At 54.3% G+C, this 13,939-nt stretch overlaps 2 protein-coding genes across 5 annotated transcripts; both read right to left on the bottom strand.

The window, feature by feature from the left end:
- Positions 1 to 1,886: 1,886 nt before the first annotated feature.
- MUL1 (mitochondrial E3 ubiquitin protein ligase 1) lies at positions 1,887 to 7,745 on the bottom strand. 3 transcript variants are annotated; one of them, XM_025163330.2, is made up of 5 exons: positions 7,678 to 7,745; positions 6,445 to 6,588; positions 5,743 to 5,830; positions 5,268 to 5,388; positions 1,887 to 4,081 (listed from the first exon to the last, which is right to left on the bottom strand). In XM_025163330.2, exons 2-5 carry the CDS (start codon positions 6,562 to 6,564, stop codon positions 3,385 to 3,387), a joined length of 1,026 nt encoding a protein of 341 aa, XP_025019098.1. In that variant the 5' UTR covers positions 6,565 to 6,588; positions 7,678 to 7,745; the 3' UTR covers positions 1,887 to 3,384. The 3 variants fall into 3 exon arrangements, with proteins under 3 accessions (XP_025019098.1, XP_088003790.1, XP_088003789.1); XM_088147664.1 differs by lacking the exon at positions 7,678 to 7,745 and adding an exon at positions 7,466 to 7,671; XM_088147663.1 differs by lacking the exon at positions 7,678 to 7,745 and adding an exon at positions 7,362 to 7,471.
- A 1,242-nt stretch (positions 7,746 to 8,987) lies between these two features.
- On the bottom strand, positions 8,988 to 11,542 carry LOC103062442 (basic phospholipase A2 PLA-B-like). Of its 2 annotated transcripts, XM_007423130.4 has the most exons (4): positions 10,943 to 11,542; positions 10,301 to 10,445; positions 9,430 to 9,536; positions 8,988 to 9,297 (listed from the first exon to the last, which is right to left on the bottom strand). In XM_007423130.4, the coding sequence occupies exons 1-4, from the start codon at positions 10,980 to 10,982 to the stop codon at positions 9,131 to 9,133; spliced, it is 459 nt and encodes a 152-aa protein (XP_007423192.2). In that variant the 5' UTR covers positions 10,983 to 11,542; the 3' UTR covers positions 8,988 to 9,130. The 2 variants fall into 2 exon arrangements, with proteins under 2 accessions (XP_007423192.2, XP_088003799.1); XM_088147673.1 differs by having other exon boundaries at positions 8,988 to 9,536.
- Positions 11,543 to 13,939: the final 2,397 nt, after the last annotated feature.

The raw sequence follows: 13,939 nt of genomic DNA, 5'->3' as shown, positions 1-13,939 counted from the left end.
AAGCAAGCAAGCAGAAATGAGGATGAGAAAGACAACAGATGTAGACAGATGCAGAAATGTCACGGAACAAACGTGAAGTGTTTGGTTAACAAAAGTCGACAGGATGCTAACCAAGCAGTGCCTGGTTGTAGAGTCAGGCAGACTTGGCCCGGATTCATCTAGCCTTGACGGTGATCTCCTGCCAACATTTCCCAAGAGAAACTAAAAGATTTTTAGGAAAGGAGTCCTGCTCCATTTGAATTCAGCAAAGAGTCGACATAGGAATGCTCAGCGAATCCAACCTTGATAGTTATTTGGACCAAGCTATTGATTGGAATTGAACAGGTTTTGGAGCACCCCAACTATTACCCTCAACTTTTGGGGTTCAGAAGGTTCAGGATAGAACAAACCCCCTTTTAGAAAAAAGAGGCCACTAGTGGGATTTTGCGGGAAAATATTTTTAAATTCCATTTAGATTGAATACATATCTAAATGTGACTCTTTGTGTAGCTTTTTAAAAAGTGCGGTTCCACGCAAGAAAGAGGATGCAAGAGACCTAATGCGCCCAATCGATGGGAGCCACACAGAGCTTGAAAAAAATCCCTCCCTCCCACTACGCAAAAGGGGCTTTGGGTCTTCTTTGCGTGGGAACTGAAGGAAAAGCCTTGTATGTGTTGAATGCAATCTGTGCGCGAAGGGAGGGGGGAGTGGAAGGTTTTTTGGCCAGCATAATTTTCAAGCTCCACGTATTAATGGTGACCGCCCGAAGCAGCCCTAGGTGGGCGGACAGGCGATGCAAACGCCATTGTTTCCCCCTTAATTTAGTTGGATGTTCTCTCCCATCTCCACATATTAGAAACAATTAACCAAGTCAAAAGCTGCTTCTGTGGAGCAAGGAAACTCTGGGGAAATGAGGGAGGAGAATTTGGCGCAAGATGGTGACACAACAGGCTTACGTTATGAAACAGTACATCACGTGGAGACACCACGACCCTGGGCGAAGCTTTATATTTCTCATTACGTAGATAACCAACATGTTTAGGACACTTCAAAACCAGCCAAGAGCAACATTTTTTTCCCTTCTGCCCACCAGCAACCAGTGAGAACAGCCAAAGGCCCTTCTGTATCTGCCACGTTCCCCATCCCACAGCTCAGCGTGCTGCACGAACCCAACTGTAGCACCGTTGCAGGCAGTGGGGAGAGGAGGCCCCGGAACGAAAAAGGCTGAAGCGCATTTGCAGAAACGGCGCCAAGCTGGGCTTTTTAGAGCAGGGTAGAAAGGGAGAAAAGTTGGGGATTTTATCCAAATGATAACATTTATCCATTTCCAAGACATTTTGGCTCGGTCTTTCTACGCACCATCTGCCCTAACGGCAGCCTTTGGTCTCCTGATCTGCCACGGATGGCCACACCAGGGATCGATTGGGGCCATCTGCAAAGCACGGCCTTCTGTCACAGCCCCGAGGGCTCTTTCGAATGGCTAGGCTTTCCACGGCTGGTATCGAGAAGCCTCCCCCTGGCTTTAAAAACGGAGCCTGACCACAACAGTGTAGGGAATATTATGAGAGTCAGCCAGGAATACAAAACTAGACACGCACCTACCCCACACCCCCACACCATGCAGCGGGTTTTGCAGGTAGGTTTTCTCCAGCCACGTTGGGACTTTTTACCATTCTGGCCCAACACGGTGGGAGGAGACTGAATTGGCAGAGCCGGTTCTAAGAGGCTAGCACATATCTAGACCCAGGGACCCCCGAATCCATGCTTCCCTGCTGGTCGGCTGCTCCCCTCTGGCGCTGGAGGCAGGTGCTTTCTCCGCTTCCATTTGCAACCGAGAGAGGGTGGAGCGTGGGTGCCCCGAGGAAACCCGCTTACTTGAAACAGATGCCATGCTGCTATGGGAGTGGCGGGCACAGAAATAGCTTCTTGCTGTGCCCGGCTGGCCGGCTGCATCGCTTTGCTCTGCTAGGCAAATGAGGCACCTGTCTGTGGAGAGGAACAGCAGAGCAGACCACGAGAACCAGACTGCCACCTAACGGTCCCCAGAAAAGACAAGACGTGAGCTTCCCCATCTCTGCTGATCAATGCCAAGTTTCCCAAAAAGCAGAGAATCTCAGCCACAGACTCCATTCTTACGCACGTGACAACCTGCTCTTTCAAAACTGCAACCAAATTAGGGTTTTTAGTAGGAGAAAAGGGTTAAATATTGAGGAGGGGGGACCTGCATTCACAGTTCACATCATTTCGGTTGACACCCTCCAATCAAACATTGCCTAGCTATAGGGGGCAATGACTGTTTTTGAATAATGATGTATAGCATAATTTTCTGCCTTCTGTAAATGAAACCTAGAGATACCTCTGCAGACCCACCTGGAGGGCCCTTTTACGTTCATGTTATCAGCTCTCCCCTAGCAAGTTCCTGCTGTTTGCCCAGCAGGTCATCCTCCTCCTCTTGGCACAGACCCCGTCACAGAAGAGGCCCAGGTTCAAACCCACCACTTCTCAAACATTGAGACCGATCTGAAGGGGACTGCCTAGGGTGTTTATGCTTCGGAACCCCAAAGGTTCCCTTCAAAACCCTCCATGGTGTCTTGCTGGGGGGGGTGAAGTCCCATTCACATCCCCAGGAATTATCTGCTTTCTCATCATTTTAAGGCCAGAATAATGGGGACAGTAGGCCAATCCCTAAAATGAGAGTTTTGAAAGCACCAAGACAGAGTCTGGCTCATTTTATATAACTTTTTTGCACCCTGCAGCCCAAATCCGAGTGTGGGGTGCCTGACCATCCCACAATTCCCAACCGCAGCAACGGTTCGTCCTCTTTAAACACTCAGAACATTGGCCCCCATCTCTTCGCCAAGCCACGTAAAAGCCTTTGCACGCAAGAAAAAAAAAGCTGCATTTGAAACACGTGCAATGCAAACTCTTTTATTCTAGGAACTGGGTCAGGAGTCCCGCAGCAGAGAACTGGGACTAAAAAAAAAACATGTTCAGCGTCAAACGCACAAAGTGTTAATAAATCGAGGGAGAGTGAACTCCTCACTGCTCTAGAAACATGATCCTGGGGAATTCTCCAACAGGAAACATCCAACGGTGAATTAGCCTCTCACTCACTCTCTCTCTCTCTCACACACATACACACACACACACACACAGAGTGCAATTACCCATGAGAAGAACCTTCATTCTGGCATTTTATCAAAGCCACAGCCAGCAGTTCAATTTCAAAGTCACAGCTGAGGATACCTCTGAGCAACACTGTTTGGCTTTGTCTATTTGTGCAAAGAGCTACAGTTCTGCCCCCATCCCCCCACCCAAACCCACTCCCCATTTAACGCAGCAATGCTCAAAAAGTTCGTTCCTAAGGCGGGCCTGGAAGCAGCCGGAGAGAAAGGGCATCGTCCTTCAGCTGTTGTACAGAGGCACGACCCTGGCAATCAGCTGCCTGCAAATAGGGCAGCGGGGGGGCCTCGGGAGGGCCTCGTAGCACTTGCTGCACGAACACACGTGCCCGCACTCGAGAAAAACACAGGACCGGCTGTTGCTCAGGCAGATGACGCACGTGCTGGCCACGTCCCCGCCCGCGGCGATGCTCTCCTGCATCTGGCGCAGGCGCCGCTTTTCCCGGCGCCACCTGTACTGTTTGTGCAAAATGAAGGCGAGGAGGGCACAGCTGGCCAGCCCGCAAAGGGCCGTCAAGACCTTCCAGAGCCGGACGCTGGATTCCTGCCGCTGGAGCAGCGAGTCGAAACCCAGGCTGCTGAGGTAGTAGTGCATGCCCTGCTTGGGCGGCTGCAGCTTGATGGTGCTGCTGTCGAGGACCAGCTCCCCGACCCCAGTGAGCACCGCCCCGACCTTCAGCATCTCCTCCGTCTCCTTGATGCCTTTGGGCCGCTCTCCACTGATGTAGTGGCCAATCACGTCGGTGAAGGACTGCACGGAGGGGTGGAATTTCTCATAGACGGTCTCCAGGCTGAGCTCAGCAGCATCCAGAGGCTTTAATACCCTCACCGCAACGTCGGGCCCTCCCCCTCTCTCCTGGGGCACCAGATCAAAAGTGACCGTGTTTGTCCTCTGGTGGATGATCTTTTCGTAGTCATTCCTGGGGAAATTTCGTCCAGGGACAGAATCAAAAACACTGTGCTTTAGTGGCAGCCATCTCTGTGCAAACAGAGCCTCTTTTTCTCTTTCCTTCCCTTTCTCCTTTTATGTTGTACTCTACTATAAACACGCAGTGGCAAACTGAGTGCCCTTAAGAAAAGTCCTCTAGAAACCTCGCTGTTGGACTACAGCTCCCATCATCCCTGAACGTCTGGAGCTGATTGCTTAAGGTAGGGATGTCATCCGAAGTGGGAAAGACACTTCAGATCTGCAGTTTTCATTCAGCAGCCCCCCAAAGGAGCTGGGCCTTTTCCCAGTCTCACATCATAGCCTGGCACTGGATCCCAAGTCTCAGATCTGAACGCCGCACACCATGAGGGAAAAGCAAAACCAAGGAATGCTGTGCAACCCAAAGGCCAGACAGCTATTTAAGACCGACAAAATTTACTGTGGCAGACGTTATTGTGATCTGAAATCTATTTCATTAGGTATTAACAACACACAGGCATAATAGAAACATTCAGAATGCAGTCGAACACCAATAAATTAAAAAACAAGCTATGGACAACATGAAATGTATACTAATTCAGATCAGAAAACTGATAAAAAGAGAAACACTGAGATATTTCAGTACCTAACTTAGACCACAACACTTAGAATTTAAGCAAGGAATGCTAAGCTGAACATTGTGATCATTTACATATAGTGCCTTTATAAAGAAATTTCCTCTGAATATTTTTATAGTTCTTACGACCATAAATAAATTAACCTCTGATAAATCATAAAAATGATAGATTGGTCCATGGCTCCCACAGCACCTGCAAATAACATCTGTGAACCTCCAAAACTTTCTCTCAAAAATAAAACAACTGAATTTCACAAAATCTTGGCGTTCTCATGTGGTACCTTACAAGATTTCAGGCTACAATGCAAAATTACACTGTTGTGGTTCTCACCCAACGTTGCATAGAAATTAGAATACATTAAAAGTGAACTTTTGTTTAATGCAGAATACATTAAAACTGAACTAAACTACACGCTTGAAAATGCTGCCAATCGTGGATCTGGACCAAAAGGCAAGACTAACCAATGTTTATGAGAAATAAAACCATTCCCCCAGTTTGCCCAGAGAAGTCACTCACTCGCCCTCTGTTCCCAATTCCAAAATGAGGTGCGGAAGGACTTACCAGAGGTGGGTGGTTCGGTTCCACACCATCTTGTGCTCCTGAAGGGTCAGCCTCTGAACCACCCCCTTGCAGCTCTCCACAAACTGGCTGTTGAGCGTTTCCTTAACGGAGCGCACGACACCTTGTCAGACAAGAAAGGCGGGGCAGTGATCAGTAACTGACCAATAACTGAAAGAGCAAGTTATCCATGTACAGAAGCAAACAATGATCGATGGATTGCAGATCATGTGCGGACCAACGTCCAGAATTCTCAGGCTGGGGGACACGGCTAAGATGACTGAGAGTTGCAGCCCCCCGCATCTGGAGGAGGGGGCCCAGGATGGGGAATGACCAGCACCCTCCACGATGGTCAAGCACTTGCAGACGCATTTTGTGAATGCTTAACAGTGGCGTCCCTCATGAAAGATGGGGCAGGCTCTGAAGGCGGAAACGCATATCGACCCATGGCAACCCCCAGGGGGTCACTCATGCCTACCTTCTATCACCGCGTAGGGGACGCATTTCCCTGGTGCTTCCATGAGAATGTTCTTCAAATCCTGGTCTAGGGTGACTTTTTTAGCACCCTGGGGAAGCAAGGGGAAAAACTCACTTCGTAAGAGCACTTTTGAATCACTAGCAAGGAGATTAGCTAGGTTTTCAAACATCCCCCAAACATACACTTCTCTGGCAAATTGCGAGGCAGAATAAAACATGAAAATCGGCCAAAGAATGCTAATGACTAGCAAAGATAATCAACTGCAGAGGATATGTACAAATAAATCCCCACCACCGAGAAGGCCCCCTCTTTACAGCCATCCACCTAAGTGCATTTGGCAAGACAACTTCTGAGCATGAACAAAATATTCAGAGTGGGCCTCCTTTACAGCCCGGCCCCCCAGGCACCACAGATACAAATGAATGCTGGCACAGATTGTGCTTTGCCGAGCACCTTTTCTGGGTTAGTCTCCATGTGTTTTAAACCATTTCCGCAACTGACTTCCTTCCTTTTCTTTCGGGTGACTTCACATTTTGGAGATTCCCAATGTAAACCAAAGGCTCTACTACCTATAAATCCCATTTCAAACCACTTCTGTAGCTGCTCCGGAAAGTTGGAGCCAAGAAGCAGGGCAGATATTACAAAAATAAACGCACGGATCTCAAAAGCTGTCTTTAACCCAGGGTCTAAACAGCGACTAACCTTCAGACCATCAACAACTTTCGACTTATGTCTATAAACGGCATAGAGAATTGCGGTAACAGCCGAACTGGTTGCCAGAAGGATAACTTGGCCGGTGGAGGGGTGACTGGTGGAATCCATGGCGACAGCTCAAGGATAGCTTCCCTGCAATAGGAAAAGAGAAGGGTTAATTCGGCTTTCCTTGTTCGTCGGCACTGCCTCATCCTATCCATCCTCCGTCATTAGCCAGGATGCAATCAACGTGCGAGCAATCTCACCACTACCGGCAATTCTGAGATATTTCTGGAATGGTCAGAAGGGGATGTGGTGAGCCCCAGAGGCCCTCTGCTCACACCAGCTGCCGACCTCCCTCTCTTCCGCCTCTCAGGGGCTCGTGCTCCCCAGCCTCTCCCAGCCAGGCCTCTGAGCGCTTTGCAGAAAGAGCCCACCCAAACTGGCCTGGCCAGTTTTTTAGCATATTTTAATTAACTAATTAATATTTATCTATTTTAATTGACGTCCATTCGCCCAGAGCTGACTCTGCCCGAGACGCGGCGGAGCCTCTGAGGAAGCGGAACCAGGGCTTTTGGGGAGGGCGCGGCGGGGGGGGGCCCTAGGGCAGCTCCCCAAGCCTTTCGGCCTCCCGCAAGGCCCCAGGGCCGTGGGCGATGGGAACTATAGTCCCGCCTCCCCCTCAGAGTCGTTCCAAAGGGCCGCATTGGTGTGCCTGGCCAGGATGAATCCCCCCCAGGCCCCCCATTTTCCCCCTGCCCTCCCCAGCTGGGCGATTTGCGTTGGTTAAAGAGGGTGCCTGGGCTAAAAAGAGCATTTAAAAAAAAAACAAAGCCCAACCCGCTTTATTTATCTATTTGCAAGGCCAGCCCAAGCCATGGGCCTCTGGGTGGCCTCAAGGCCCCCGAAGGAGCAGCAAAACCCACCCAGTAGCAGTAGGAAGCACAGAAGGCGGGCGGAGGGTGTAAAATGGCGACCAGCCCCTCGCTGCGACCGAAGCAAGACGGGCTTTCTGGGACCCCCAACCCACCAGTTGCCCCCAGTGCGGGCCCGGAAGGGATCCGGGCCGCGCTGGGCGCCTCCTCCGCCGCAAGGCCCCGCCGGCCCATTCCCGCTCCGGCGGCGAGGAGTCCCACAGGCCCCGGGCCCGCCAGTTTCGGGGCGGCCGAGAACAGGCCCGAGGGAGCCGTCCCGTCTCCATAGCAACGTGCGGGAAAACGGGAGCCGCGCGCAGCCCCCCACCTGCGTCCGCGCTCTCCGCCAGGCCCCTTCCGGGAAGCAGCACCGCCCTTCGCCCTCGTCGACGTTTAATGATGTGATTGAGCCGCGCGAAGGGTTCTTGCCATAGAGAAGGCGGACGAGGGGCCAGAGGGACCCGGAAGTGGGACGTCTGGCCGCCCTCGTGGCGCCGCTGTGGGCCCGCAGACTTTGGAAACTTTAGAGGTGACGCCACTGTCTTTGGAGAAAGAACTTCCGGGCTCCTCGGAAGCCCTTTTCTGCCGCCGACCGGGTAACGCTGGCCTACCTCGCAAGGCTGCTTGAGCTCCTGCTCTTCCGACGCTTCTGATGGGAACGTGGGAGCACGGGGGTAACCGGCAGGGGGTTCCTCCCACCTACTTTCTCCTCCTCCTTTGCATTGCAAGCCGAAGGTGGCAATGGGTCTCTTGCCTCCCCTGGCCGACCTTGCAGGGCTGGTGTTCTTTTTCGCTCTCACTCTCAGTGGCACTGGCGAACCCCAAATCTCCCTTTTTATGCACGGTGAGATCTGAGTCGGGGGGTAAACAAAGGGCCACTTCCTGCCTTCCTCTCACTGCCCCCAAATGACCCACAAGCCATGCAGGTGTTTCGCACCCAGACCCTCCACCAGCAGAAAGCTCCCCTGAGCTTAAAGGCACTTGCTTGTGAGTGCATGAGGACAGCAGCCTCCCCAATCTGGTACCCTCCAGGTGCGGGGGACTCCACTTCCCACCATCCCCAGCTGATGCCATGATGGTGAGGGGGCTATGGGTGTTGAAGCCTAGCCCCTGCAGGGCAGCTGCTGAGGAGGACAGCGATTCTGGAGCGCTGCAGGGAAGCCCCACGGAATTCAACGGGGGGGGGGGGGGAATTCATTAGCGCTGGGATGGGACACCACCAGGAAATCCCGGGGCTGTGAGTTGGAAAAAACATCCTGCAAAGGGGCAAACTTTTTCCAGGCTCTTTCCAAGAGAATCGCATGAAAGTGTCACTGAGCTCAATTCGAAGGGAACCTGGAGATTCCTCCTCCTCCTCCTCCTCCTCCTCCTCCTCCTCCTCCTCTCTATTCTTCTGAGAAGGCCGTAGGGATGTAGATTTGGGCCCCACAACCACCGCATTGCTCATTCCCAGCTTCTTCTCGAATGATGGCAGTCCGGGGGGGGGCATTTGAATAAGCAGCTTTTCTCTCCTCCCACCCATCACGCGCTTAGGGCAGAAGGATCCCTGATCATACCTGCTTCCCACGCTTTAACCGAAAGACAAACAGAGAGCAACGCAAAAGATAAATAATAGTTTATTATACACGCGCACACAACACACCGGCTTCCAATCCTGGACGGAGGCCTGGAGAAACCGAAACACAGGCCTCTATCTACCACCCCCAAATGTCAAGGCTCTCGGGGGGTGGCACGTTGGCCAGTCTGAACGCCGCTCATGGCAGCCGTGGATCAAGCCCCGCTCAGAACAGGGGGCGAGGAAAACATTTGCGGGTCGGCTCTTTGCACAAAACGGCGGGGTAATGGCGGAGCTTGTGGCTGTAGGTCGCAGCTTCCCTTCGGAAGCACAGGCTGGCGTGCTTGTCACACTCACATGCCAGGGTGGCACAGGCCGACCTGTTCCTGTACTCTGCGGGCCAGAGAAGAGAGTGTCTGGGCACCCCTGAGCCCAAGGCGAGCGCGACCCGCCTCAGACCCTTCCCCTCAGATCTGTCTGGCCCCGTGCGAATGCGGCGACCTGGGAACCCCCCCCCAAACTCACTGCAGAGCACGTTGTTGTTGATGATCAGGTATCTGTAGTGCTCGATGAACGGGTGGCACCCTTGCCGGTGCAAGCCTTCGTAGCAGCAGTCGTGCTTATAGCAACACCTTGGGGCAAAAGTCAGAGTTGGAGAGAAGAAGAAGAAAAAAGCAGGAATAGTTCTCTTCTCTCCCTGCATGGAAACGCCTTCAAAGCCCTCTTCCTTCCCTGTGGGAATTGCATGGGAACCTTTTAAACCCGGAAGGCGTTACTGAAGACGCTCCTGTAGGTTAATACCCTTATTACCAGCAGTGCCTTGGAAGATAGTATTATTTAGGTAGGAATGCGGTTTTTATTGTATTTTAATTGCATTTTAATTCTTTAGAAAGAAACTCCCTCCCTGGGCGGTGAAAACCGTCCCCGTGAATTTTAGCCTCCCAAATCACCCTGGCACTTTTCTAGCCCGTTTCTCTCAAGACCATGAAAAGCAACGCGATGGCCGAGCAGGAGAATCCTCACGGAAACCGTGAGGGATTCGCACGCTTGCCCTGAGAAACAGGCGAGCGTCTGCCAACGTTGCCGAGAAAGCGATGCGTGGGGAAGGACTCTGCCCACCTCTCTGGGCGCCAGGGAGGCTGCAGAATGAGGAAGGGGCGGGAACCCCCCCGGGTGGCACTTTTGGTCTCCTGGTGACAATGAAGGAAACTGAGTCAAAAGGTCTCCTGTGGGCGAAAGAGGCAGAAAAACAGAAGCCCTTTCTCCGGAGACACCGGGGAGACAGATTGGGGCAGGTTTTAGAGGGGTTCACGGGGTGCATTATCTGGAAACCAGGCTCAGGAGAAGCCGGGGCACTTGGTGGCCGTGGGGGGCTGTGCTAGGAAGCCACACTCACATGTCCGTGTTGTCCCTCGGCTTCCCTCGGCCCCCCTTGCCGCAGAAGCACCCGTAGCCGTTGAAGTGGATGAGGGCGTTTTTCTGCGTCACCCTCTGGATCATGAGCTTAAAATTCAGGAGGCTGCCGGCGGTGAAGGCAAGCGCTGGAAAGGGAAGGGACGGAAGGAGCCGCTCGCATGGCCCAGCTCAGGAGGACGACGGGAGGAGCAGCCCCATCCCACACCCAACCTCAAGAGGGGGTCTTTTGCACCCGCGCCCCTCCGGCTTCCGAGTTGGCTAAGGAGGCCTGGATGGGGCTCCCTTGGTTGAGGCTTTGGCGCTCCGCCCATCTGGACCGGTGTTTCTCAACCTTGGGAACCTGAAGATGGGCCGGCTTCAACTCCCAGAACTCCCCAGCCAGCACGGGGAATTCTGGGAGTTGAAATCCGCCCATCTTCAAGGTCCCAAGGCTGAGAAACGCTGCTCTGGCCAAATCCAGAAAACAGGTGAATTCAGCCACGGAGAAGGAAGTGAAAGGGCAAAAGTTCAAGAATGAAAGAAAAGGCCTGGATGGGCCAAAGAAAAGCAGATCCTCCTCCTCCTTCTTTTCAGCAGGAGGTGTCAGGGAGGAAGGGAGACCCCAGAACCGGTCAGTGCTTACCGCTCGCCCCCAGGACCACGGCCACGTGAGACAGCCTCATCTCCGGGAGCCCTGGGGAGCAGAAGGGGAAGGTCTGGCGGTCAAGGAGGGCGGAAAGCCGGACGCTGGCAGCCCTTCGAAATCCTCATCCCGGTCCTCCACCAGAGGAATTGGGGGAGCATGGCCCCCCATTTCCCCACGAGAAGGAGAGGTGCCCCAGTGGTTTCTCCAGGACCGGAGTCCGCTGGAGCAGCAAGACGGGGAAAGAAACTCTTGCAGGGATCCTGCAGCTGCCCCCCCATGCATTGGAAAGTGCCTTGTCCCGGGAAAGGCGGGGGCCGGTCCTCGGTGGTCATCTCCCAGCTGTCTCCTCTGCTGCGCAGAGCCCCATCGGAGACCCCAGCAAGGCCCGAAGGCGCAGGGTGGGTTGCCCGGGAGGGAGGCTGAGCAATTCTCCACCGCTGGACGGAACCGCTCCAGGTTCCTTCCGGAAGGCCACGGGATTGTGACGCGCGGAGCCTTGGAACACTTGTGGGGAGAAAGAAGGGGAAGGGGAGACCTCAACGGCCAGCGTTCCTTGGAGGGGTTCTCCTGGCCCTGCTCCAGAGGAAACGGCCAGCGTGGAAGAGATGATGATGGCCTTGGAGAGAACGGATGGGGGGGGAGGGGGGAGGCTCACCGACCTCGCAGGGTTCTTGTGAAGCGGAGCCAAGCTGACGAATGGAGACCGTGGGCAACGCCCTGGGGCTTCCTTGCCAGCAAACGTGTTGCGCAATTCTCCTTTAGTCACCTCCAGAGGCCTTCTCAGCTTAGTGGAAATGCAGCCCCCTCCGGCTGAAACTCTGCGGGGAAATGCCCACGCTCCTCAGGGCAAGAGTTCCCCCTGCTGCTTCCTGTTGGGGTTTCAAAGAGGCACCCAGAGACTGAAACCGAAATCACGATGCCGGGAACGCCAGACAAGCAGAACTTGGGTTTCTGGATCCCCGAAGGGGTGGGGACGCCTCCGGAGTCCCCTATAAACCCGTCCAGGGAGACCCGCTGGCCTTCTGCCGCCGGGGGCCCTTTCTGTGGCACGGCAGGGAGAGGTGAGGCTGGGGACGGAGGCAGGGAGGGACCCCAGCACCCCGTGGCTGCTTCCCAGAAGCGCCTCCCGATCGTCCTCCTCCGGTGAGGCTGGCCTGAATTAAACGCACCGAGCAAACGTGTAAAGTGCAAGGTTTCTGTCTGTGCGCAGAACGAGGCTTCTCCTGTCTCTTCTGGCCTCACACGTGCTGGAAAAAAGAAGCCGAGGGTCCTTGGCTCAGATTTATTATGGGATGTGGTTTGGGGGGGTCCATGGATCGTTGTTGTCTCAAGCAAAGTGCTAGCAGATGCGCTCGCGCCTCGCCCGTAGAAAAGGAAAAGCCGGGAGGAACAATTCCCGAGGACGTTTCCAGTATGAAGCTTTGCAGCAACCCAAACCTGATTTGGGGCTCAACACTCCAACCTGGAGGAGAGTCTTAGAAAATAAAGGGAAGGAGCGAAGAAAATGTCCTTTTGCGGCCCCGTCTCTCAGGCCCGGCAGGGCATCTTCTGGGAAGCAGGTGGGGCTGCGAGAATCTTCCCCCCGTTGCAAAACGCAATCTGGGGCTTGAAGTCCTCTGAGCCCGGCTGCTTCCTTGCAAACCTTTCCCTGAAACTGAAGATGTTACCTAGCCGGGTAATGAAACGTTCGCAAGGAAACAGCCAGGCTCAGGGGACTCCAGGGACTCCACAGCTCAGCCCTGAGCGACGCAAATTCGCCTCTCTTGAATTCCTTTCCCAGGCTCTGAATGCTGAAGATGACTCCCTGCACCCTGCTGCTGTTCCTGTTTATTTGTGGTAAGGGCAAAAGAGATGTTTTTCTTTGCTGCCCCGCAGCTGCCCCGTTCAAACCCTTGGGGGGTGGCTCTCGGCTTTATCTTCCAGCAGGCTTCAGGCAGTGCCCTTCCGGGCAGCCCCAGAGCCCCCCTAAGGTGGCTCATTAACAATTCGCAAGTGATGTTTCCAGAAAGGGAAGGAGGAATGCCCGTCTTGCCCCAAACCCCGTCTAATGCTGGCTTCCAGGGTTTAGGCACCTGGGAGATGTTGGCAGTCTGGTTCTCTGCCTGGCCGTTCGAAGCGAAGCCTCGCAGGTGCTGGAGACAGGAGATCATGTGGCTGCGAGGAAGAGCAGGGATCCAGCCCCAGAAGAGACGCCCAGCTTAGAGGGGGCTCGGGGGGGGGACCGCAAAGGAGACACGGGACTCTGAGGACATGGCCTGTGAGGACAGGCTGGAGGAGCCTGGGATGGTCAGTCTGGAGAAAAGAAGATTTAGGGGAGACACGAGGGCCCCGTTCAAGGACATAAAGGGAAGCTCCAGGGAAGAGGGTCAAGAGCGCTTTTTTCACCGCCAGAGACCCGAGGGGCAGAAACAAGGGGTGCAAATGGCAGCTACCGAGGGTTGGCTTAAATACCAGGAGCAATTCTTGAGGGCGAGGTGAGTCCAGCAGCGGGAGAGTCTCCCTACGGGGTGGCGGGTTCTCCCTCTCTGGAGGTCTGGAGAAGAGCCGGACGGCCCTCGCACACAGGGTTGCGCTGCCTTTCCTGCACCCTGCCGAGGGCTGGCCTAGACGGCCCCTGTGCCCCCTTTCCACCCCCCCCCCCAGTTCTACGATTTGATGGCTCAGTAGGGCCCCGTCAGAAGACGGATCTTGCAGGCATCCAATGGAATTTGCCCATCCGGGCCACCGTTGATTTTAACTATGGTTTGCGGGTTAAGCCGTGGCCGGCAAGATTCGTATGGCCCGTTAGAGCGTGAACCGGGGTTTGTGGCTGGACTGCATAACACCCTAAGCCTGACTTACAAACCACGCGCCGTGGCTGGGGTGGGCCTCGGGGTGGGCCTCGGGACGGGCGTTAACATTCAGGACCACGGACAGGGGCTGCAGTGCCACAGACGCAGCCGGCCCCGAAGCGCCCCCGCCCTCCCCGCCCCAGAGCTTTGGGACTGCCACTCC

Source organism: Python bivittatus, unplaced genomic scaffold, assembly GCF_059951505.1.
Source record: "Python bivittatus isolate LINGU-HERP-01145 unplaced genomic scaffold, Pbiv_v1 ctg000510_np1212, whole genome shotgun sequence".
NCBI classification, from domain to species: Eukaryota; Metazoa; Chordata; class Lepidosauria; order Squamata; family Pythonidae; genus Python; species Python bivittatus.
This window is presented reverse-complemented; position numbering and strand designations above follow the sequence as displayed.